This window comes from Macrotis lagotis, chromosome 1, assembly GCF_037893015.1.
Source record: "Macrotis lagotis isolate mMagLag1 chromosome 1, bilby.v1.9.chrom.fasta, whole genome shotgun sequence".
NCBI classification, from domain to species: Eukaryota; Metazoa; Chordata; class Mammalia; order Peramelemorphia; family Peramelidae; genus Macrotis; species Macrotis lagotis.
The window spans coordinates 204,217,395-204,244,405 of NC_133658.1; the positions used below are offsets into that span (position 1 = coordinate 204,217,395).

A 27,011-nucleotide genomic window follows, 5' to 3' on the forward strand; every position below is an offset into this window, starting at 1 on the left:
ATCTTCTCCTCTGGATATTGCCTCTTCTCTCTCCTCCCAACACCTCCACATTATCATACCTCTCTTGTGGGCTTAATTTCAATAAACGTATATAAGTAGTGACTCAAAACTTGAGTAATTGCATTTTTCAAGATCTTTGAAGAAATAATTTTATTTTGTTTTTTAGTATAATCATTGTGGTCCAATAATCATAATTATGTTGAACATTATTTTTAAATTGTAGGCCCATTCCATATATATTACTCCTTCTGGATAGACTGTGATTATTGATTTTCATTTATTCTACACAGGCACCATCATCACCTTCCTCGCCCATAGCTAATGAACCAAAATATGAGAAGCGCTGGCTAGACACCTTATCAGTTCCCCTCTCTATGGCTCGAATCTCAAGGTACAAAGCTGGAACAGATAAATTAAGGTGTGTAATCATTATCTCAAAAGGGAATAGTGAATGACTTGCATTTAATTTTATGATAAACATACAAAGTATTTATTTACAGCATCCATTTATTTCATCTACCTACTGTACAAATTCATACATACTATTTTTGGTATTGTTTTGCATGTTCAGATATATTCGGCAATGATTTTCTCTATTCAGAAAAATTGCTAAAGGAAAAATGAAAAGGTAGTAAATAGAAGAACAGCCAAACTGTTGATAAGAAAATGTATTTATATTTTATGGCTGCCTGAGTCATATCATCTACACCTTCTGGAAAAGAAAATGCCATTTCTCCTTTTCATATATTGAGAGAGTTGGTTTAGGAGTAAGTAAATTGAGTTTCTAATATATTACCTGAAAAATCTCTATTTTTTTGAGGGGGAGGGGAAAACAATTGATTTTTTTTTATGAACTAAAGCTTTTTGACTACTGTAAGGTAGATTTAACAGTGTATAGCTGATGGGATTTTGGGGAGGGAGAGAGAACTTAAATTATTTTATTACTGTTGTTATATGCTTTGAATTATTTGAATGCTTTTTAGATTTTTCAAAAGTCCAAGTATGGTTACTTTCATCAATTACAAAATCTCAAACCCTGAATAACTTAATACATAGTTTTTGAATTGCTATGGTCAGTCTACCATAGATGAAACTCAGATGAAAGACTACTAGTGTTTCACTGAGCACATATGTGAAGTCATTATAGACTGTTAGAAACTTCAAGAGTTTGTGTTCTACAAACTGTAAATATAGACTGAGTTCTCAAGGTCAAATCCATGTCTATAAGGTATCAGAGAGGGGTTTTAGTAAAAGTATCCTTATTTATTTTGGCTTTATTGATTTCTTGACTGATGGGTAGAATATATAACCTCTTCCTGAGTATAATAATACAGATTTTTTTCATTGATATAAATGAGAAAAAAAGTATCAAAAAATTTTCAGAATAAGAAGCTGTTACGAGTGCTAGCCATAGGGGAATAATTTTATCCTTCATAAATATAGGCACAACATATGGAGTAAGAATATAGGCAAGGAAAGAAAAAAAAAAGAATTTTTTTCCAGGAAACAACCTCTATTGATTCAATCTGGTAATATCTTTCATATCTGGTCATATTATTACAACTGGAGAGTATGTATTGTTTGGGATGAATTGGCAAAAGGCAAATAGGTTGTGTAGTAGCTAGAGTGCAGTATAAGAAGTCAGAAAAGCCAGAGTTGATTCCTGCCCCAGAAGTTTATTAGCAGAATAATCCTGAACAAGTCATGTAACTTCCTTCAGATTTGACTTCCTTCTCTATAAAATTAGATTTAAAGTAATAGCATTTACTTCACAAAGTATAGTGAGGATCACATGAGCTATATTATTTTTTACCTAACATTAAAAAGTTTTTTTTAATTTTCAGTTATTACTATTATTTTATTAAAATATTGCAAAGCAAAATGATTTCAGTATGGATTTCTAAAATATAAGGCTATCTAACAGAAATATATGTCTTCATATAAGTATATACACATATGGGTATTTTGTCTGTCTTTTGGTAAGTAGGATAATACTTAAAAATAGATATAATTCATCAGTCATCATTTATAGACACTAAAAAATGAACTTTGATTTCTAAAATTTACAACAAAACCTTAGAATTAAGAAGCCTGAGTTCAGTCCCTAGTTATTTCACCTTGATGAAGCTGCATGACTTCATCTTTTAAATTGCGTGTGAAAAGGAGGAAAGAAAGTATTGGTACCTTCTATATATAATCTGTCTAGTTATTTATCTCAAACAGCAATCATTAATCATTATGAATTTATTAAATGCTCTCTCTGCCAAACACTAGTACCAGAACACCATGCTCTGAGGATACAAATATAAAAATGGAGATACAGTCCGATAAGGAGAAAACAAGTTTATCTATAAGAAAATACAGAATAAATATAAAGTAAGTAAAGCCAAGTTAGTTAAATACAAAAGGAAGGGGAGGGTACAAGAAGCAGGGGTAATTAGGAAAGTTGCCATGTAAAGAATAGTGCTTTTTAAGGATCTTAAAGGAAAAGAGATTTTCATGAAAGGTCAGGGAACAGGTCTTCTATTCAAGCCATAGGGAGCAAACAGTTCAATGTTATGGAAATGGGAGGTATAGTTTCATTTCTTATAAATAAATATAAAGAAAGCCAATTTGGCTGGATCATAGTATATTGGAGGAAGAGAAAAGGACAATGAGATTGAAAAACTAAGTGAGGAAGGAAGGGAGAGATTCTATACTAATTACTTTAGAACTATTGTCTTATTTAATCCTCATAACAATCCTAGGGGGTTGAAGAAATTGAGGCAGACACTTTGTGACTTGCCCTAGGTCACATACCTAGTAAGTGTCTGAGTTGAGATTTGAATTTGAATTTGGTTCTGGTGACTTGAGGTCCAAAGTTATATCCACTCTCCTTTCTCAGAATAGATTGTGTCTAGGTCAAGGTCTTTAAAATCTAAACTAAGGATCTTATATTTTAACCTACAAACAATGAGAATCCACTAGATTTAATTGAGAAAATAAGTGACATAATTCCATTTCTCCTTAAGAAAAATCACTTTGGAATCCTTTGGAAGGATAGACAGGAAGAGGTTAAGAAATTTGAAACAATGTGACTAGTTACAGAGAGGTCTGACAATCTATATGAGGACTGATGCAGGATGACTTGAACTAAGATGGTGGCTTTATTCATGGGGAGACACATTTACATGTCTGAAATATTATGGGAATAGAATTGATAAGATTTGGCAATGAACTGGATATGTATAGTGAAGGAACGTAAAGAGTCAAAGAGTTTGTCAACTGACATTTATCAAGGGCCCAGATTGATATTTTTGACTAGGTTAAAGAGAATCTTCTTTTCCTCACTTCTTGCCTAGGCAACCACTAAATGGGCATTGCCTCTGAAAAACTATCAATGAGGAAAGATCTTAGCTTTAAAAGGCAAGGTCTCTCACAATATCTGGGACCATTGCATCTGCAACAAGATGGTACCAGAGGAGAGAACAAATGGTGACTTTGCATAGCCCTCCCTCCCTCCCTTAAAACCATTTCATTTGCAAGTCATGACATCACCTTCTGGATGCATGGTGCTCTTTGAGAATGAAGGACATGGACATCATTATTAGAGCACCAACCCTTGAGCCAGGAGGACCTGAGTTCAAATTCAGACTCAGACACTTAATAATTGCCTAGCTGTGTGACCTTGGGCAAATCACTTACCCATGTTGCTTTAAATAAAAAACAAATTAAAAAATAGAGAATGAAGGACAAGCAACTAGTAAATTCCTACTATAACAACTAAATTAGAAGGGGAAAAGGACAGAAAGAGGGAAGAGAAAGAATGAAAGTTAAAGCTAGCTTAAGTAAAAGAGCTTTATATATTTTAAAGTGCAAAATAATAATTCTGTAGAAATAAATCTGGATATAAAATAAAGAAAAAAACACAGTTCATGTTCTCAAGGAGTTTACAGTCTAATGGAGAGGAATGCAAAAAATGTTGAGGTTATGAACCTGGAAAAAACAGTGAACTTTGGACAGTGGGATTAGTTTTTGGGGTGGAGGCATGTGAGGGAGAATAGGTTCTTTTATAGACTTCAGGATGTATAAATGCATCCAAATGGAAATGTCCAATGGAAAAGGCATGCTGTATTCATTAAATCTCAGAGAAAAAGTCAAATCTGAATACATAGATCTGTTGGTTAATCACGTGAAGAGTATAATTAAACCCATTGATGCTAATGAGAGTATAGAGAGGGCCCAAGATAATTGGATGATATAAATGATGAGCTAGCAAAGTAGCCTGAGAATGATCAGTCAGACAGATAAGAGGAGAACCTAGTGGGCAGCTGAGTGAAGTAGAGGATAGAACACTGGCCCTGATGTCAGGAGGCCCTGAGTTCAAATCTGGTCTCAGACATTTAATACTTACTTGGGTAAGTCATTAACCCCAATGAGATGCCCATAGGCAAATGATAAGTCATAGAATCATATTCCTATTCAAAGCACAAAAATACTTGGAACTGTGGCCCTTTTGCCTCAAGTTGAGCATAACTTAACTGTCAAAATGAGCAAAAGAACAAAAAAAGTGCTAACCATAAAAAGCTACAATTCTGAAAGGAACTATAAAAACATCTCTGAAGATAAAAGCAGTGATAAAATACCTGAATGTAAAGCCTCAAAGGAGATTTTTAATAAGTCTGAAATCAAAAAAGATCTCTTCGAAGATTCAAAAGAGATTTGGAAAACCAAGAAGAGAGGAAGGGGGAAAATAGAGAAAAGAAATGGGATTTATTCTAGAGGATTATGAAATAATGACTAAATAAAACAATTTTAGAAGGAAAAATTGATCAATTGTAAAAGAAATCAGCTCCTTTAAAAGTTAAAATTAGTCAACTGGAAAAGGAAACACACAAGTTAAATGAAGAAGACAAAACTTTAAATACTGTAAATGAACTAATGTGAATTAATGACTCTATGAGACTCCAAGACTCTATCGAACAACAACAAAAAAGACTGAAAAACTAAAAGAAAATATAAAGTACCACTTAGGAAAATTGAGCAACAAGCAAAATCGATCCAGAAGAGATAATTTCCAAACTATTGGTCTACCTGAAAGCCACAATCAGAAAAAGAGTCTGAAAAATATCATAAAGGAAATTATCATGGAAAACTGCCCTAATATCCTAGAACAAGAAGATAAAATAGTTCATGAAAAGACTCCACTGATTACCCTTAGAAAAAGATTCCAATATTAAAACTCCAAGGAAGATTATAGGCAAATTTCAGAATTCTCAATTAAAAGAGAAAATACTTTGAACTGCCAAAAAAAATTTAAATACCAGTTAGCCACAGTAAGGATTACACAGGAATTAAAAGTTTGAACATCAAAGTTTCAGAGGGCCTGATAGTCCAAAGGGAAAGGAGCTTAGATTATGAACATGAATCAAATACTTGGAAAAATTCAGCATATTCTTTCAGAGAAATATATGTGTGTGTGTGTGTGTGTGTGTGTGTGTGTGTGTGTGTGTGTGTCTATTTCATGAAATAAAAGACTTTCTAACTCATCTGATAAGACTTGACCTGAAAAGAAAAATGAAAATAGAAGAGATGTGTAAAAAATTAAACAGAAATGAAATTAATCAAGAATATTAAAAAAAAGTTAGTCAATAAGACTAAATTGGATGTCAATAGTTGTTAACTCTTGAGAATTGTATTTCTCTTTAGGACAGTTCAATGAATCATAATTAGAGGGAGTGGGTATAAATTTGTAAATTTAAAAATTTCTATTGGGACAGTGGGGGAGAGTACTCATACAGAGGGAGTGGGTGTAAATTGATCATTATGTGATGGTACTTATGCTGATGAGAATTAGATTTCTATAGAAAAAGTTGGAGGGAGGATATTTGAATAGAGGGTCTGGATGCAAAGTGATCATGATAGTGATAATGTTTATGACTCTTGTGAATTATACTTCTTTCAAGATAGTTGAAAGGAGTAAACTTTTGACAGAAGCTGGAGGTACAAGATGGCTAGAAAATAATTAAGACATTAAAAAAAGAATTATAATATAAGAAGAAGGTGAATGCGTGAGAGGATAATTAACACTTCATGAAGAGGCATTATTATAGTACAGGGAGAAAAAAAAGTATAAACTCTGAGTAAATCTCAACAGATTTCACTGAAGGAGGGAATATCCAATTAGGTTTACAAATTTACCTTACTCAAAGCGAAGTAGGAGGGCAAAAGGGAAAGAACAGTTGAGGCCCACAAAGCAAACTTTGGAAAGGTTGGAGAAGGAAAAAAAAAAAGGAGAAACAAAAGGAAAAAGAAAGAAACATAGGGGGAAGATAGGATAGAGGAAAAAAAATTTTGCACAAATAAAACATATGCAACAAGTTTAAAAGGAATGCAGAAAGCTGGGAAACAATTTTCATAGCTTCTTTTTCTAATTAAGAATCATTTCTAAAATATAGAGAGAATTGAGTCATATTCTCCAAGTTATAAATGGCCAGAGGATATGAACAGACAATTTTCAGATAAAGAAATTAAAACTATCTATAATCATATTAAAAATTGTACAAATTCTTTGTCATCAAAAAATGCAAACTAAAACAAAACTGAGATACCACCTCACACCTATCAGATTGGATAAAATAACAAAAAAATGAAATATGATCAACATTGGAAAGGATATGGGAAGAATGGAACACTAATGCACTGATAGTGGAGTTGTGAACTGATCCAACCATTCTGAAGAACAATTTGGAACTATACCAAAAGAATAATAAAAATGTGGTTGCCCTTTGATCTGGCAATACCACTAAAAGGTCTATATCCCAATGAGATCATAAAAAGGGAGAAAGGCCTACATGTACAAAACTATTTATAGCAGCTTTTTTGTGTTGCCAAAGAAAAGGAATTGAGGGAATGACCATCAATTGGGGAATGACGGAACAAATTATATTATATAAATGTGATGGAATATTATTGTTTTTTAAGAAATCACGAATGGTTTAAATTTAAAATAACCTGGAAAATTTTGCATTAAATGGCACTGAGTGAAGTGAATAGAACTAGGACAGCATTGTAAACGTTGAAAGCAATATTTTGAGAGGACCTTATTATGATGTTATGTAGTTTTTCTTAATCAGTATTGGTAACAATCCTGAGACTTGTTATGGAAAATGCCATCTACATCCAGAGGGAAAAAAACAATGGATTTTGAATGCAGATCAAAGCATACTATATTCACTTTTTGAAACTTTTATGCTGTCTCTCTTTTGTGATCTTTTCCCTCCTTTATTTTAATTATTCTTTCATAACATGCCTAATTAAGAGAGACGTTAAACATGATTGTACATAAAAAACCTATATCAGATGGAGGGAGGAGAATCAAGAGATGGTGGTAGAAAAATATGAAAATCAAAAGTTTACAAAAGGATGGATGTTGCAAGCTATCTTCACATGTTATTGGAAAACACAATAAAACAAGGAAGAAAGAGAAAAAAATAACACTTATATCCCAGAGTCATTGGGAGGATACAAAAATGAGAAATTATTTATAGTGTTTAGTAAAACTTAAAGAATTAAATAAAGGCTAATTATTTTTATTAATGAAATTTAAGACCAATTAAATTATCTGAATTTTTAATAAGGAAAGTGAAGGATCCTTTATGAGTAACATAAGGTATTATTAATACAAAAACACTAACAAAATTAAAAGATTTAATATCAAAAATAGTGAATGATTGAAATTGCTTATGAAGAATGTAATAAATAGCAATTATATAGTGCTTTAAAATCTGAAAAGTTCTTTTTTTATAATATCTCTTCAAATCCTTACAACACCCTGCAAGGTAAGGGATATTATTAACTCTATTTTATAGATGATGGAAATGAGACTGAAAAGGAATTAAATGACTCACCAAGGGTGACATGTTTCCAGAAGTATCTGAGGCAGTATTTGATTTCAAGTTTTTCTGAGAACAAATTTGGCATATGAACTGCATTACATTGCCATACTATTTAAGTTTTTTTTTATTGCCTGATAAACATCTGACCTAGACAGATACTCCAAAAAATGAATTTGAAAGAATGTAAAATTTATAGTCAAAAGACTTGATATTAAAATCCAAATCAGTTATTAACTTCCAATGGGATGTTAGCTTCTCTTGGCTTGTTTTTTCACTAGTAAAATGTATTGGTTAGACTAGATGATTTTGGAACTTTCTTTTAGCTCTAGATCTAAGATCATTGTCTTATTTCATATATTGCAATAGAAATACCTGTTATTTTGTTAGAACATTTTTCAGCTAGAATTTCCATCATAAGCATACCACTACCTCCACAGCCAAAGGAGACTTTAGTGGAGGATAAGATTTTCAGTGATATTGTATTAGCATAATTAACTCAAAAACTCTACATAGAAAAAAATTCTTTCACCACAGTAACCTTTAATAGAAGAATAAAAGTCTGGGTTTATCAGAATCAAGGTAATAGAGCATTCAGATTGCAATATTGGTTTTGACAAATATATATCTATCCTTTGGTGATGCACTTCTATTAGTTTATTTGAAGTGAATAGGTTATTGTGAAAAATAGAGTTACTACTTTTATTTAACAGGTTTCTGACTTTTAGCCAGCTAACATACAAAAGATGTGGGATCCTTGCCACATGAGTTTAAAGATTAATGCAATTCATTTGTTACCAGTTGTGCCCTATCCTCCCACTGACAAAATGCCGGCAGGACATAAGATGGAATGTCACCTACACTAACCTGAAAGTGATGGGACACTTTTGCAATTATTAACTAAATGTAGATTTTACTTGCCTTTTTGGAGGTTCTGAAAATATCTCAAGATTCATTTTTATTCCTCAAGATTGAAGACTTTGACCTATTACGCCATCCATAAAACCATCATTAAGATAAATGCAGTGTGTCTAAAAAGAATTAAATAGGAAGCAAGTGGATAGTTTATCGTCCAGACCATTTACCTCCCCTAGTTATTCTTATTACATTAGAAAAGCTAGTTGGCTGACTGACAATTTCCTTTCTTTCCAAAAGGCAGAAATGCTTTAAATTTCATGAATGTAAATGTAGCTTAAAAGCTTTGCTGACCTCTATTTCACAATTTCAGGCAGGGTTTTAGCATTTGCAAAATGTGAAAGAATGAAGGAGAAATGTAAAACAGATCAGAGAATCAAACATGTGACCTGAGATATGGCATCATTGTAAATCATTTATATAGTTTTCATATGCTAAAATAGCATCAGTACATGAAGAGCTGCTTACAGACTTAAACTATATATTGACTACATCACCAATGTCAGCTTCTTTAAGTTTTATAAAGTAGAGACAATCACAGAATATACTACATAGGCAGATTAAATTATGAAACCCTAGTTGATTATCTTTTAAAGGCATGAAAAATAGAGTAGGTGAACTAAAGATCCTGAAAAAATGGTTTATAATGGAAATTATTTTCTGTTTAATTTATTTTTAAATAAATTTTAGTTATAACTTGTTTTTATACCTTCTATATTTCCTGATGTACTTTTCAAAAAAGAATAAAAGGAGAATAATTATTTAAAGGTTTGTTATAGCACCTTCATATTTATGAAATGCCTTGCATATTGTCTAATTTTGCCCTCTGAAGAATAAAAAAAATCAGCCTCAGAAAAACAAAAAAAAATTGATAATGTTTGAAATTATACACTGTCAGAATCCATTTTTTTGGTTTAGCTTCAATCAATATAATTTGACAAGATTCAAATTTTGTTGTTTTGTATTTGAGTTCTTTAACATTTTTGTAGTAAATTTTTATACAACTTTCCTATTTTTGCTTCACTTTGCATGTCTTCATATTTTTTCCTTGCTTTTTTAAAAATTTATTTTCCATACATACAAGGATGATTATCAACAATTTTTTTTCTTTTGCAGACTTTTGAGTTCTACATTTTACTACCATCCTCTTTTGCCTCCTATCCTCCTATGTCAGCAAACTACTTAATATAAGTTGTACATGTGCAATTGTGTTTAACATATTTCTATATTAGTTCTTGTTGTGAAAGAAGAATTAGAACTAATGGGAGAAAAAATAACATGAGAGATAAACAACATAAAAGAAGTTTTTAAAAAACATAGTATATTTTCCTTTGCTTTTAGAATTGATATTTCTTCTTTGGATGTGGATGATATTTTCCTGAAAAGATCACTGCTGAGAGAAGTTACTTCCATTATAATTGATCATCTCACAACGTTATTATTATGGTATACAATGTTCTCCTGATTCTGTTCACTTCACTCAGCATTAGTTCATGCAAGTCTTTCCATGCTTTTCTGAAGTCAGAAAGCACATGATTGCTTACAGAATAATAATAGTCCATAGCATTCATATTCCATGGGAAGGCTTTATAATGCCCATTAATTATGGAATGGCTGAACAATCTATGGTTTATAAATGTTTTTTTCTCCCTTTTTTTTGTTTTTGTGAGGTAATGGGTTATGTAACTCACCTCAAAGTCATGTAGCCAGTAAGCATCAAAAGTCCGAGAATGGATTTGAATTCAGGTCCTCCTGACTCCAGGGCTGGTGCTCTATCCATTGAGCTACCTATCTTCCCTTGGAATATGAATCCACATCTATGCTGAGCTAGGCTCCCTTTTTACCTACAAAAGACAGGCATATACTAAGATTCTTCCACAATATCTTGAGTTGAGAACTTGTTTACCTCTTGTGTTTGTGAGTTCTATAACTTTAGTATATTTTTAGAGGCTTCATTTAAAGTTGCTTGGGGAAAAGCCCCAGGAACTTCCCAACTTTAAGCCACCATATTAGTTTCAACCCAGAAATCCTCATGCTATTCTTAAATAGCACATGCAAGATTTTTACAACTCACATGAGCTTTCTATTGAATTTATGTTTTATAATTTATCAATTCCATTGCCAGTGAATTTCTACCTTGTTTCTAGTTAAGTCCTATTATAAACATTTTAGTGTGCTTGAGAACATTGTTTTTGTCATTAACTTCTTGGTAGGGTCTCTAGGATATGAATATTTTAATTTCCTTCTTTGAATCATTCCAAAATGGTTTTTTGAAATGATTCTAACAATCAAATTCATCAAAAATGAATAATTGTATGTATCTTTCTTCAGTAAATATAAGACTGACATTTTTATCTTTTGTCAACTTTGTCAAGTTGCAAGATGTGCAGGTAAAACCTTAAAGTTATTTTGATTTGCAAATTTCTTATCATTATCTGAAATATTTGTTTATTTCAATGCAAAGATTAGCAGTCCTTCATTTTTAAACTATTCATATTCTTTTATCATTTATCAACTGGGGAATGACTTTTGGTTACAAATATTAATACTAATTTTCTACATATCTTGTATATCAAACCCTAATCAGAGATGTGTGATATAAAGATTTTAACCCAGGTGAAAACTTTCCTTCTCATTCTAGTTTATTAATTTTGTTCATTCAAGAGTTATTCTATTTCATATAAAAATTGTATCTTTTGTGATTTTTAAAAATTACTTAATTATCCTTCCTATCTGTGAATTTGTTTTCAATGATATAATCTTTCATATTTAGTTCTGTCCATTTGAATTTATTGTAGAATATGGCATAAAAATGTTGTTCTATGGCTAATTTCTGACAGGCTGTTTTTCATTTTCCTAGCTATTCTTATTAAACAGAAGTTCATTCCTAGTTCAATTATGTTTTTTCAGATTTTTAAATTTTAGGCTATAAAGAAATGTCTGGTTCTTCCAAATATAGGCATTTTGTCCTTTAATCCAGTTTTCTGTTTTTCCTATGTTCCCAATTTTTCCCAAAATTGTTTTATGATTGCTTATTTATGATATATTTTGAAGTATAGAAGTGTTATCTGACTGAACTTTATACTTATCTTTTTAAAATTATATACACTAAAATTGTTTTCTCTCAAGATGAGCACTATTATTTTTCCTGTATCTTTGAAGTGACCCTTTGAAAGTTTAAGTGCTATTGCATTAAATAAGTTAACCGTAGCAATAGTGTCACTTTTATTATATTATCCTGACCCAACTATGAGTTTTGATTATTTGTCCAACAATTTAAGTAGTTATTTATTTCTTTAAAGAACATTTTGTAATCATAAAAAGGATTGATTTTAATTTAGTTGATTAACATTTAGATACTATATGCATTTCATAGTTATTTTCTGTGGAATCTCCCTTTTTAACATTGGCCCTGGCTTTCAGTTTTATTATATGGAAATGTTATTTCTATGGGGTTTTTTTTTGACAATTTGAAATCTACAACTGTACTAAAGCTATTGTTTAAGATTTTTTTGCTGATATCTTAAATAAAATATAATATCATTGATCATTAGAAATAGTTTTGTTTTCTCTTTGCTAGTTTTTCTATTTTTAATTTAGTTCTCTTCTTTTATTGCCATTGCTAGAATTTCTAAAATGAAACTCTAATAATACTTGGAAAAATGGACATGCATGCTTTACAACTGTATTTTCTGGAAAATATCACTTTTTTCCAATTATATAAAAATATAGCTTTTTACTTCAAACAGTTATTATTAGCTGTGAAAAAGATTCTCTATGTGTATAGTTTATATTTACCAAAACTGTCTGTTGTCCTTTCTCAAAGGATTTTTCCTTTGTCTTTTGTGATAACCTTGTGACTTTGGATTTTTCCTGATGTCGAACCATCATTGCATTCCTAAAAAATAAATCTGATTTTTGATTTTTTTAATGATTTATTGTACTCACTTTGCTAAGGTCTTATAAAAACTATGAATCCTTATTCATTACTGATGTTAATCAATATTTCTCTTTATCATTCCCTAGTTCAGGTGATAAAATTTCATTTGTCTCTTATTAAGAGTTTGGCAGAATGCTTCCTTAATATTTGAGAATAATTCATGCAGTATAAGTAAAATTATACGTCAAGAAACTGCCAATGGTGTATACAGTGGAAGGAAGAAATTCTACTCCAAATAAACTCACAGAAGCATTATATTAAACTTTTAGAGAACAAGAAGCACAAATTTCTTACATATTTCCATGTCCTTTCTACATACTACATACTAAAAAATTGTCTAAGTTCCTTTCAAAAGCTAAAAATCCTATGATCCTGGTACTATGAACTTTTAGTGGGTATACATACATTCATAGATAAATATATATATGCATAAAATAGGGTTCTGAAATGCCATTTTTAATTATTAAAAGATAAACACATATACATACATACATACATACATACATACATACATATGTATGATCTTTGCTTGCTAAAGATTTGCTCTAGAAGCTAAGAGAGACATTAAAATAAATGCCATAGCCCCTATCCTAATGCTTACAGTATATTGGGGGAATAAAATGCATACATGATAGCTAGAATTCTACATAGTGGGTATATATTAAAGAGGTTAAGAAAAAAACTTATTCCATTTTTGATTAGGTAAAAGTTTTTGAGGGACAGGATAAAGGGAGGTAGCATTTTGACTCAGATTTGAAAGATAGTTAATATTACAATATAAAGAGATATAAGGGAAGATATCTCTTGATCAAGAAGTAAAGTAAACAAGGATAAAGGAAAGCATTGGATGTGTTCATAAAATGATGAAGAAATTCATTTGAACAAAACCAGGGGTTATTTTACCTGAGATCTAAAAATATATTTTAATATTTTATAACTATATTTCAATATAACTGATTACTATCTTATTTGCTTTAATACAATTAAGAATATTTTTCTCAGATGGAATCCATAAACTCTACCAGACTGTCAAAGAGGTCCATCATACACAAACATACACAGATACTTTATTCATAAAATTAAGAATACTTAGTATAGGCTACAGAGTATTTGATGGGTATCATGGAGAATAAAGATAGAAAGATAGTATGATCCCAGAATGTAAAAGATCTTAAATGCCAATCCAAGGAATCTGAAAATTTTTGGTAGAAACTCAGAAATAAATTAGAATGTTTTGCACAATGTAATAGCATTATCAGAACTGCTCATCAAGAATTACACTAAAGGATGAAGGATGTTTTATTGTGTGGAGGCCCTGAGCACAGGGAGATGATAAGAATATATTGTATTTAGGGTCCAGAACTTCTTGACTGCTGGTTTTAATGATGGAAAGAAAAGATGAGATAGGTCAGAGAATATAATCACAGAATATTGTATCTAATTTAAGAGTTTAGTAAATGAATAACTATACCTGATGCCTATATGTCCTCCTATGGTTGTCATTATCTCATTAATTGAGTGGAATTTTTAAGGTAATTTTAAAAAGAGAAATACCTTCCATTGGGTATATTTTGTTAAGCAACAAAAGTCTTATATTTACATTGTAGTGGACTAAACACAAACCCTAAAACTCAGTATTTATGATATATAATCCAAATTTAGCTTAGTTAAGTGGAAGGCTGGTTCCAGACCAAGGCTTGTATTTAAGAAGACTAGTTCAAATATGTCATCAGTCAATTGCTAGTTATGTGACTTGGGCAAATCAGTTAGCCTTTATCTGCCTCAATTTACACAACTTTAAAATGGGTATAATAATAGCATCAACCTCCTAAAATTGTGAGAAGATCAAATGAATTAATATTGCTAAAGCATTTAGCACAATTCCTGGTAAATAGTTAGTATCAAATAAATGTTAGTTACTAACTGTTTAGCTAACTAACTATACACCTTTGGGAATCAATTTCTTTCTAACTGAATTTCTGAATTTCTAATTGATAAGGAGATCTGAGATAAAATAGTGGTGTCAAATTCAAAAAACAAATTAGAGTTATTAAACAGTAGCAAAGTATACCTGTGGGCTCTAGATTAAGAAAATCACATTTATATTTTTTGCATTTTATTATATTTTCAAAATTTTTGCCATTTCCCAATTTTAATTATTATAGTTTGGGTCATATTCAGGAGTAATAGGGGATACATGTGGCATGTAGGCCATATGTTTGACAGTGATGGTTAAATGATATTATATTTGACTGGATTTGGAGCTGGATGAATCACTAGAGCTAATGAGTAATCATTAATGGTTTGGTAACAAAAAGGTCTTAAATGCAGTGCCTTTTGAAACCTTTTCTTGTTCCTATGAGATTAATATTTTTCATAAATGACTTGGATAAAGACCTAATTTCACCTTCATTAAAGTTGCAGATGGTGCAAAGATTGTAGGGAGAATTAATACCCTGAATTTTGAGATTGAGAAAGGTTTTGACAGAGTAAAGCAATGAATTGAACCTAATAAAATGAAATGTAATAAGAATAAATGTAAAGCCTCTAAGTTGAGTTCTAAAATAATCATCTATATGAGTCAAAAATATCAGTTGTGAATAGAAGATAATTTGTCTGGAAAAAAAGTCCAAATTTTCAGTGAATTTCAATCTCAATATTATCAAATATTTGATCTAAAAGCCAAAAAATGCTAATATCATTCAAGGTCATTTTAAGTAATAGTTTTCAGAAATAAAGAGATGAGGGGGTGGCGGCTAGGTGGTACAGTGGATAAAGCACTGGCCCTGGAGTCCAGAGTACTTGGATTCAAATCCTGCCTCAGACACTTAATAATAACCTAGCTGTGTGGCCTTGGGCAAGCCACTTAAGCCCATTTGCCTTGCAAAAACCTAAATAAATAAATGAATGAATGAATAAATGAATAAATGAATAAATGAATGAATGAATGAATGAATAAATGAGGGAAGGGACAAATGAGTAAATAAATAAATAAATGAGAGAGATAGGGAGCAGTTAGGTGGTACAGTGGATAGAGCACTGACTCTAGAGACAAAAAGACCTGAGTTCAAATGCAGCCTCAGACATTTAATAATTACCTAGCTGTGTGACCTTGGATAAGTCACTTGACTCCCTTGCCTTGCAACACCCCCCCAAGAAATAAATAGATAAGAATTCCAGTATACTACTCCCTGGCAAGTTGTATTTTGCTTATTTCTAAGATCATAATTTATGAAAGGTATTAATAAGCTAGAGGATTCCTAAACGAAAACAATCACAATGGTGAAGAACCTCAAGTTTTTGCCATATTCAGATCAGATGAAGGAAATGGTAATGGTTTGTAAACATAAAAAAGCAACAACCTAGCATTTGGAGATAGGCTAAGGGTCTTCATGCACTTCAAAGGAATCACATGGGAAGGGGGGGATTAGAATTGGTTATCATGTCCCAAAGGGTAAAATTGGGAAGTCTGGTGTTGAATTACAAGGAAGTAAATTTAAGAATGGGAGTCTAAAATTGAAATGAATTGCTATGGGAGCTCACTTCTCTCTTTGTTATAAAGCTTCCAGCAAAGGCCAAATAGCCATATGTTTTTTCTATTATAGAAAGTATTATTTTTTTAATTTCTTTTTAATGTTCTGATTGGTTCAGGAATCTGCTAAGCTTATATATCTGAAATTCTATGATTTATGTGTATAAGTATGGTGAGGTAGAAATTTTATACATGTCATAGACATAGCAGCATATGTTGAAGGATTTTAGATTTTATCAACTCTGGTATTCCCTACAATAATATACATCAGAGGTTGACAAAATGTGTTTTATGGTATCAAAAAAGATAAAAACCATTCTTAGTTCACATGCCATGCAAAAACAGCAGCCTAGAATTAGTTTTAGTTTATCAACCTCTGGTAGATAACCAAGAGTCTATGTTTATTTTAAAATGTGATTCTTGGACATCTTTCCATAAATACCTCAGGAAGGATTAAACTTTTAAGTCAGCAGTATAACATTATGGAGTTATAATTGTATTCCTTATTCTTATTAAATGTGACCAGTCACCATCTTTTCCAATCATATATGCTCAGGGTTGTATTTTATGCAGTTTCTGATCAAGTTTTAGAATTAAATCCAAATCCATAGATATTTATTAAACACACATTATGTGCAAATTCTTGATAGAATTTATCCTCATCTTCTCTATCTGATATTAGCAAGTATATTGCTTCTATCTTTGTAATAAATTATTTTTATATTCTTCAAGACTTTCAACTTAACAAATGTCCACAATACTTTTTGTTGATTACCTTTTGGCATAAGATAAAACCGACTCTGCCAACATCTTTGTTTTTGTAAGACAAACCCTTGGATCATTCATTTAGCTAAGATTTCCTATATCAAATTAAATTATATTTTATTTTATTATATATCATATTATATTATATTGCATTACATTATTGCTCTACAGTACTGCATTTGACCTTGTCTGCAAAACTATTGGTTTAACAAGTGTTATGAATGTGAGTTATATGATTTCTATGATATTTCACAAGTATAAATAAGTATCATCTCTCCCCTAAATTCTGTGTTTCACAAGTTTCCTCTTGGAAATTGTGAGTACACATTACTTGAAACTACAGATTTGGCTATGATGTATAAATAGAGATAATTATTTTCTATTGTGCCTTTTCCATATCTGAGGGCTATAGAACAAATTTTGCAGTTTCAAAAAAATAGTAGAACATCATCTCTCACAAATTAATTGTATCTTCCTTTTCTCTTTAAACCAAAATTTAAAAATCAAGAACCCTCTGCAGTTAAAAAAAAAAATCTTGGTTGATGGAAAACCTAACTTTTTTTCATTTCTAAAAGCTCAGGAACTGTACTTGACTGGCATTTTTCTTAAACAATATCAATAGCAACATTTTCTTTTTTATAAAATGACTATTTCCTAAATAAGATTAAACTTTCTCTTAGGACTACCTTTGATCTCTTCAATAAAGTACGACTACTGGAAAAACATATGTTCAGAATTTTCACATGATGTAGCAAATGTAAATTTTTCATGCAAAATCATTCAATTATATCTCTACAGATTATTCATTTTGACTAAAAAGTAAATACTGTTTATACTGATAGATACTGCAGTGGCATATTATTTGGATATAAAGATGGTCTCTTGTTATCTAGGCATGATAGATTCATCACAGCTCTTATGTTTTAAATGTTAAATAGATTCTTCCCTTAGTATATGAGGGTTTAACATGCTATTGCTTGGAATGATATCAAAATATGGAAAAAATATTGGAGAAATTGTGCAATTACTCTGATGGGGAAAACAATATTTTATACATCTATGTAATAATATCATTTCTTCAAAGTAATTACTTTTGTCAAATTTGAAAGAAATTGATCTTTAATTCAATACAAAAAGGGGAGAGAGAGAGAGAGAGAGAGAGAGAGAGAAGGAAATATGAAACTCAATACCAGAAGAATTATTTCTCCTCCCTTTGCTTCAGTCTTATACAGATATTATTGGTCTCTTAATTTCAACTTGTCAAACATATTCTTTCAGTGATACTGTCCCAAATAATATTTATTATTTTATTTTTAATTCACTACTCAATAACTTTAACAGTTTTATTTTCAGTTTCAAAGAATTTGATAGTTAAATGTGATTTCTTAAGTGGTTGTGCAAAAACTATAATTGCACATAGTTTGTGGCTGCAGTATACCTGATAAATGATCATCTAATATTTTGCTTTAATGAATCTAATAAAAGCCTACTTTCTTCCATGATATCCTCTTCTTCTTTTGAATAGCTAGAATTTTTAGGAAATCTTTCCTCACATTGAGCATAAACTTGTCTTTGAAACCTCCACCCATTAATGCTTCCCCCCACCCCCACCCCTCACCCTGAGTCAGGTAGTATGAAAGAACTTTAAAGCAATTAGCAATAACTTCCTTCTCCTAATGTTCTTCTTCAAAATAAGCATCTCAAATATCTTGAAACATTTTTTTTTCATTTGTTAGGAACCTGAGACCTTTAACCATAGTGGCTATAATCCTTTCATCACACCTGAGCTAATCAATTCCTTTCCTAAAAGGCAGTTGCCAGAATTGAATTCTGTATTCTGAATATGCACTAGATAGAATAGTATACTATGGAAATATCACCATTTTATTCCAAAAAGAGTTGACCATCTGAATATAACTCAAGAAGATATTAACATTTTTGTCTTACTATGACACACCATTCTTGAACTCACAGAATCATAGAATTTAGGAATAAAAAGGATTTCAGTGGTCATCTCGTCTAACCCAGACTCAAAATGAATGTTATATAATACCTAAAAAATGGTATTGCCTGAAGACCTTCAGTGAAACCCATGCTGAAACCAATTTTTTTTTTCTAGTTGGAACCTGAAGTTCTTTAACAAACCAAATTTTATTCAAATTGTCATCTAACTGCATATTTATGATTGATTGATTGAATATAAAGGAAAATAAAATTCATGAAAGAAAATTGATGCACATACAAAGATGAGGAGAATTCTGAGTAGCATCTTTCTCCACTTAAATCTTTGAATTTTTTTTTATTTTTCCAATTACATGTAAAGACAATCTTTCTTACATTTTTCTTTAAATTTTCTTCCTCAGTAGTTCAGTTCCCACTTGCCTGAAATGCAGTTTCATATAGATTACCATGTGCAATCTTTTGAAACATAACTTTATATTAGTCATGTTGTGAAAGAAAACAATAAAAAACAAAATGAGGGGAAAATAGTATACAGGAAATTCTATTCAGACTCTATCAGCTTTTTCTCTAGAAGTGAATAGCATTTTTATCAGGGGTCCTTTAGAATTTTCTTGGATCTCTGTATTCATGAGAATAGCTAAGAATTTTACAGTTGATCATGATACAATATCACTTTTCACTCCTGTTTTCCCCGGATCTATCCTCCCTTTTAATCACTCACCCTTCTTATCACATAATAAATTTTTCCATGTCTCTTCATGTGAGATGTCCATACTCTTTTTGATTATGACATTCAGGTAGTCCAATAATTCTTAAATTATGTCTTCTAGATTTTTGCAGTCAGTTTTTTTTTTCCTGTTTCCACTTGTCCAACTCTAACTTTTAGGGATTTGGCCCTCCTATTCCCTTTGACTAATTCTTTTTAAGGAGTTGTTTTCTTAAACATTTTTTACAGAGGTTTCTATTTTTATTCTTTTTTAAAACTGCTTCCTTTACCAACTGTTGACTTTTTTTTCATAATTTTCCTCTATCACTCTCACTTCTCTCATTTTACCCCATTCTAACCCTTATTCCCCTATTCTCCCAATGCAATCCTTTTTCCTCATCACTTAATTTTGTTTTTTTGGATATGATCCTATGAAAGTCAGTATATATGTGTGCCCTCTCTCTTTTACCTGCCCTAATAGCAATAAAATTTTTAAGTTACACAAAATATCTTCTCATAGAGTCTTGAAAACAATTTAACTTTATTGAATCCCTTATTTATTCTCATTCCTATTTACTTTATGTTTTCCTTGAGTCTTAAATTTGAAAGTCAGATTTTGTATCTCTCTCTCTGATCTTTTCCTCAGGAACACTTAAAAGTCCTCTATTTCAGGGGAGGCTAGATGGGTCAGTGGATAGAGCACTGGTCCTGGAGACAGGAGTACCTGAGTTCAAATCTGGCCTCAGACACTTAATAATACCTAGCTGTGTGGCTTTGGGCAAGCCACTTAACCCTACTGCCTTGCAAAAACAAACAAACAAAAAAGTCTTCTATTTCATTTAAATCCCTCTAAAAATTTTTCTCAGGTTTTCTGTATAGGGAATTATTAGTTGGAATCCTAAATCCTTTCTCTTCAAGAATATCACCTACTTCCCAATATTTTAATGTTGACGTTAAGTATTTTTTTCTTGAACTGAAAATGCTTTAATTTTACTCCACCATTCCTTGATGTTTTTATTTTCTGATCTCTTTCAAGAGATGATTGGTGAATTCTTTCAGTGATTATTTTACCCTCCTGTTTTAGGATATCAGGACAGTTTTGTTTGATCACTTCTTGAAAGGTGTATCAAAACTCTTGTTTTTGGTTTTGGCTTTCAGTTAGTCAAATAATTCTTAAATTATCTTTCTGAGATTTTTCCAATTGTTTTTCCCAGTGATATATTTCACATTTTCTTCCATTTTTTTTATTTTTTTGATTTTGTCTTGTTTCTTGGTTTTTTTTGTGGAGTCCTTGGCATCCATTTGTTCAATTATAATTTTAGGCACTTGTACCTCTTTTTCCCTTAAGGAATTGTTTCCTTAAGCTATTTTTTCTATCCTATTTATTATTATGCTTTTTTAAATCATGCTTCTTTTACCAAATTTGACTCATTTTTTTCATTATTCTCCAGCATCACTCTCTTTTCTCTCATTTTCTCATTCACTCTCTAATTTGATTTTTAAAATATTTTGTGAATTTTCCAAAGGTTTTTCATTGCTGTAGATTTTCCTGTGTGGTTCTCTTTGGAGTTTGTGTTTTGATCTTCCTTATTCCCATAGTAAATTTCTGTGGCCAGATTCTTTTTTGTTTTGATTTGATTTTTGCTCATATTTTATCTTATTTTCTGACTTCTATTTTTATTTTGAAATTGGACTCTACTCCTGGTGTGTAGGGGAACTATCCCATAATGGATTTTTTTTGCTTTATTTTTTGGGTTTTTTTTTTTGCAAGGCAATAGGATTAGGTGACTTGCCCAAGGTCACACAGCTAGGTAATTAATTGTTTGAGGTCAAATTTGAACTCAGGTCTTTCTGACTCCAGGGCTGATGCCCTATCCACTGTGCCACCTAACTGCCCCTTCCTAATCTTCTTTTGCCCAGCATGTGAGACTTCATCACTGGTCTGATAAGTGGGAGTTCTGAGCATTGTCCTACTATTTTGGGCTTCTGCTGGACCTGAACAAGGGTTCATGGTTATGTCACTACCTTACTAGGTATCTAAAGTAACCTAGACTAGATTGTACTTCCCTTTCACTTCAGTGAGGCAGACCTTTCCTGCTGACCTCCTAAGTTGTCTTGAATTTAAAAGAAATAAAATTATGTCACTCTCTCATTAGGTTGGTTCTGCCAGTCCCAGAATTCTTGGTTTATTTATTTATTTGTTTGTTTATTGCAAGGCAATGGGGTTAAGTGACTTGCCCAAGGTCGCACAGCTAGGTAATTATTAAATGTCTGAAGTCAAATTTGAACTCAGTTCCCTCTGACTCCAGGGCCTGTGCCCTATCCACTGCACCACTTAACTGTCCACCAGAATTATTTTTTTAAAGTGTTATTTTATAGTTGAATTAAGATGAATCTGGAAGGGTTCAGGCAAGTTCCTGCCTTACCCCAGCATTTGGATGTGCCTCCTTTTCTCCCAGGTTTTAAAGGCCAGCAATAGTAAGGAAGAGCAAAACAGAAAAAAAAACATACCTTAATTATAAAGATAAAAACATTGAAAGAAAAATTTGCATATAGAGTTTCCATTGATGGTACAAAGAATTTCTACTCTTCACATTTTCCTAGAACTTGTCTTGCTCTTCAAATTCTCCATTCCTTGTTTTTTTTAGTTTTTATTTGTTTGTTTTGCAAGTCAATGGGGTGAAGTGGCTTGCCCAAGGCCACATAGTTAGGTAATTATTAAGTGTCTGAAGCTGGATTTGAACTCAGGTACTCCTGACTCCAGGGCTGGTGCTCTATCCACTGAACCACCTAGCTGCCCCTCAAATTCTCCATTTTAAAATAAAACCAGTCCTTCTAGCAATTGTGTTTCCCAAAGAAATCAAACCCTTCCCTGAAGCAAACAGTACAACTACCAAATTCAACATGGTACTAAAAATTCTGACAGGGACCAAGGACTTTCTCCTGTCTCAAAAATTCTATGTCACTAAGGTTGTGAATTTATTAATGATCTCTGACATAGTTCATCACTCACACTTCTTCCATATTCTGTCTGTTTTGTTGTGACAAGAGACATAAATGGATGGATTTAAAATGCAAATCCCAGTCTTCCAGAACAAATTAATATTATGATCCTGAGGGATATTTTTTCATATTCTTATAGAATGAAAATTCTATATTTGGGGATAAGTATCGAGACAATACTGTCTTATCTCAATTGTGCATTTCACTTTTGCAGATTAGCCCTGATTCAAGTCAGGACCCTAGTACTCTAAGTGTATTAATGAAATGAAAGGAAACATTTATAGGAGATCTTACAGTTAAAAAAGGATTTACTGAGAAATATAAAGTGAAAGATGTTCTTCAAGGATATGGAGTAAAACCACTACATTAATTCAAATGAGCATAACTCCTAGATCTCTTGTCCTTGATCCTCCACTAAAGAAAGATAAAAGATCATTGGAAATTCCTTGAGTTTTGTACTCAGGAGACTGGGGTTGAGAGATGTTCAGCAAAGACTAGTGTCTCAACTGAGTGGGCTTGCTGAGCCCTTTTCAGGGTCATTCACCCACCTTTGTGGTCCACCTGTCACCCAGCTCTCACCTGTGACTCCAAGAAGTTATAGCATGACTTACAAGTACACTCCAGTAAAATGACTTGGAACAAAGACTAAATTAGTTTGAGGGTAGCCAATAAAATTTAAACCTATTGGTGAATTAGGGGAATGAATACTCTAAGCATGTGAAGATTTCTTACAGAAGAATGGAAAGATAAAGAACTAATTGTTTGAAAGACAATGAAGATAGCTAAAGCATGTACCATGGAGTACTTACAGCTTGGTGAGATAGTAAAAACATTAAGGTCATCCTTGAGCCATCGCACATTGAGCTATTGCCTATCATCCTGACTTTTGTCTTGCAACTAGACATCAATGACTCTAGAAGAGAGAGAGTAAGAGTATTAATGTGTTTATCTTTGCCTTACTTAAATACATGTGCAAGTCAAGACATTACCACATGATGTCATTGGTCTTCTTTGGGGAAAAAAAAATAAACCAGAGTCAAGATGGTGAAGAAAAGACAAAGATTCACCTGATACCTCTCCAAAACTCCTTCAATACCTTTAAATAATGCCTCAACACAAATTCTGGAGCAGCAGAAATCTCAAAATGATAGAAGGGAGCAATTTTCCAATCCAAGACAACTTACAAAATTGCTAAGAAAAACATGTTGAGCCAGGATGAAAATAGATCATAGTCCAGTGTAGCCTGCACCCCAGTCAAATAGCAATTGGCCTTGTGGTTAACTGAATCAGCATTGATAGTTTCCAAACCTGTAAGTCCACAGATAGTAAAGAGATCAGACAGAGGTGGCAAGACCATCTTGCATTTCCCATGATTGTTTGTTTCTGGGTCTCATTCCCAAAACACAGAGCAGGGCTGGCACACCAGAGCTTGCAGCCACAGGAAAGCTGGTACTCCTCACAGGTTTAGCAAAGAAAACAAGACTTTTGTTTGCTTGCAGACTAGAATACAGGTCAGAAGAGTAATAAACACACTTCTCTCTAGATCATAGCATCTTGGAAGAATCAAAAACTAACAGTTCCCCAGAATTTTCTCTGAAAAACAGCTACACAAAATCCTGAAGCTTAAGATATGGCTCCTCTACTCCAGAAGTAGAGACTCATTTTATTTGTTTTAGTTAATATCTTAAAATTAGTCTTTACTATTTTTCATACTTTTTTCTGAATCTTATATATCATATTTTTCATTGAGTTCGGGTTGTTGCTCTTCTTGCTAATACCTTAAAGTCTTCCCCTTCATTAATATAGATTTTTTTTCATTCAGGATTATATTAATGTTCAAAATATAATGTTCCAAGATTTATGATGAAGTATAGAAGTTGTGAAATTCTGCTTGTAACTCTGTAGGATTTAAATTGTGTTTTTATTTTCTTATTGCCTGCAATATTTTCTCCTTAATCTGAGACTTTTGAAACTTGGTTATTTAGGTTGAGGGAACAGATTATCTCTCAAGAAAATTCCAACTCATATTTTCTTAAATTGCAGTAAAGGCATTTATTTTGGGGATCATACTATGCAAAAGAGTGCTGATCTTCCAAAGGAGGCAACAATTCAAAGGAGGAGAAGGTGAGCTTTTAAAGAAGTAATCAGTAATCAGGGACATGAAGATAAAGGGCAGCATTTCTGAGAGTAAAAATGAGATAATCAAATGAGAGACTGGGAGGCTTAATCTTTTCAGGCTAGGGCAGGGATTTATTGTCTTGTTGATAAAGTACTTTTCTTATACCTGGGGACAGAAATTTACTGAACTCTTGCCAGGATGCAAAGTGCTTCAGTGAGTTTCAGTAATCTCATCATTTTCCTTCTTAAGGAGTAGAAATGCAAATTCCTTTGAGGAACAAGGAAAAATACCTAATCTTCAGTAAATGCTTCAGATTGACAAGGATCATGGATATGTCCTTGCCTCCCTGGGTCACATCCTCTGGGAGGGAGATAATTATTTAAAGAATAATAATAACTGTGAATTTGAACAGAATGAACTCTTCCATAAAACAGAAGCAGATAGCAGAGTGGATTAAAAACCACAATCCTACAATATGTGCTTTCAAGAAACACATTAAAGCAGAGAGATACAAAGTAAAGGTAAAAGACTGGAGCAGAATATATTATGCTTCAGCTAAAGTGGAAAAATCAGGGATAGCAATCCTTAATTCAGACAAAGCAGTTGCAAAAAGTAGATCTCATTAAAAGAGATAAAGAAGGAAACTATTTCCTCCTAAAAGGTACCTTATACAATGAAGTATTTTTTTTGCAAGGTATTGGTGTTAAGTGACTTGCCCAAGGTTACACAGCTATATTATTATGTGTCAAGACCAGATTTGAAGTTAGGTCCTCCTGACTCCAGTGCCAGTGCTCAATCTACTGCACCACTTAGTGGCCACTGATAATGAAGTAATTTCAATACTAAATGTGTATTGCTCAAGCAGCAAAGCACTCATATTCTTAGAGGAGAAGTTATATGAGTTAGAGAGAGACATAAATAGCAAAACCCTACTGGTAGGGGACCTTAACCTCCCTATTTCAGTATTAGATAAATCTAATCATAAAATAAAGAAAAGTCAAGTTAAGGAAGTGATTAGAATGTTAGAAAACTTAAATTTAACAGACCTCTAGGGAAACATGAATGGGGATAAAAAGGAATATCTTTTTTTTTCCCTGCAATACATGGCACCTAATCAAAAACTGACCATGTATTAATTTGGGTTTAAAAACCTCATAATCAAATGAAGAAATGCAGAAACATTGAATGCATACTTCTCAGACCATAATGCAATAAAAATCTCATGTAATAAAGGACCATGGAGAGATAGTCTTAAAACCAATTGGAAACTAAATAATCTAATTTTAAAGAATGAGTGGAACAAACAACAAATCATAGAAATAAATTGATGATTTCATCCAAGATGATGACAATGATGTGAAAACATACCAAAATTTGTGGGGAACAGCCAAAGCAGTTATTAGGTGTTATATTATATATCTAAATTTTACATGAATCAAATAAAGTGGAGATCAGTGAACTGAGCATCCAACTAAAATTGTTAGAGAAAGAGTGAATTAAAAATCCCCAATTAAATACCAAAATAGAAATTCTGAAAATTAAAGGTGAAATTAATAAAATCAAAAACAAGAAAGCTATTAAACTAATAAATAAAACTGAGTTGGTTTTATGGAAAAAGAAATAAAATAGATAATCTTTGGTTAATTTGATTTAAAAAAGAAAGAAATAAAACAAATTACTAGTATCAAACACCAATGAGAAAGAAAATTAAAGTAATAATTAGGAACTATTATGCCCGGTATGCCAGTAAATTTGACAATCTAGGTCGAAAGGAAGAATATTTACAAAAAATATACATTGCCCAGGTTAAAAGAAAAGGAAATAAATGACTTAAGCCTTTAGCAGAAAAAAAATTGAACAAATTATCAATAAAATCCCTAAGGAAAAATCTCCTGAGCCAGATGGATTCACAAGTGAAATCTCCCAAACATTCAAGGAACAATTGGTTCCAATTCTATATAAACTACTTAGAAAAAAATAGGTGAAGAAGATCTGTCAAATTTCTTTATGACACCAATATGGTGCTAATATCTAAATCAGAGAGAGTCAGAACAGAGAAATAAAATCATAGACCAATTTCACTCATGACTATGGATACAAAAAATTTAAATAAAATCTTAGCAAAACAATTACAGCAAGTTATAACTAGCATAATACAATATAATCAAGTAGGATTTGCACCTGGAATGCTAAGT

The 27,011-nt window shown here is 31.9% G+C and overlaps 1 protein-coding gene across 1 annotated transcript in view; it reads left to right on the forward strand.

The window, feature by feature from the left end:
* The first annotated feature begins 297 nt into the window (after window positions 1-297).
* The window catches only part of SNTG2 (syntrophin gamma 2), a 233,794-nt gene continuing 207,080 nt past the window's right edge, over window positions 298-27,011 (forward strand). The window contains exon 1 of the mRNA XM_074226476.1: window positions 298-418. Coding sequence (XP_074082577.1) covers window positions 375-418 — 44 coding nt within the window. The 5' untranslated portion in view covers window positions 298-374. The remainder of the gene's footprint in view (window positions 419-27,011) is intronic.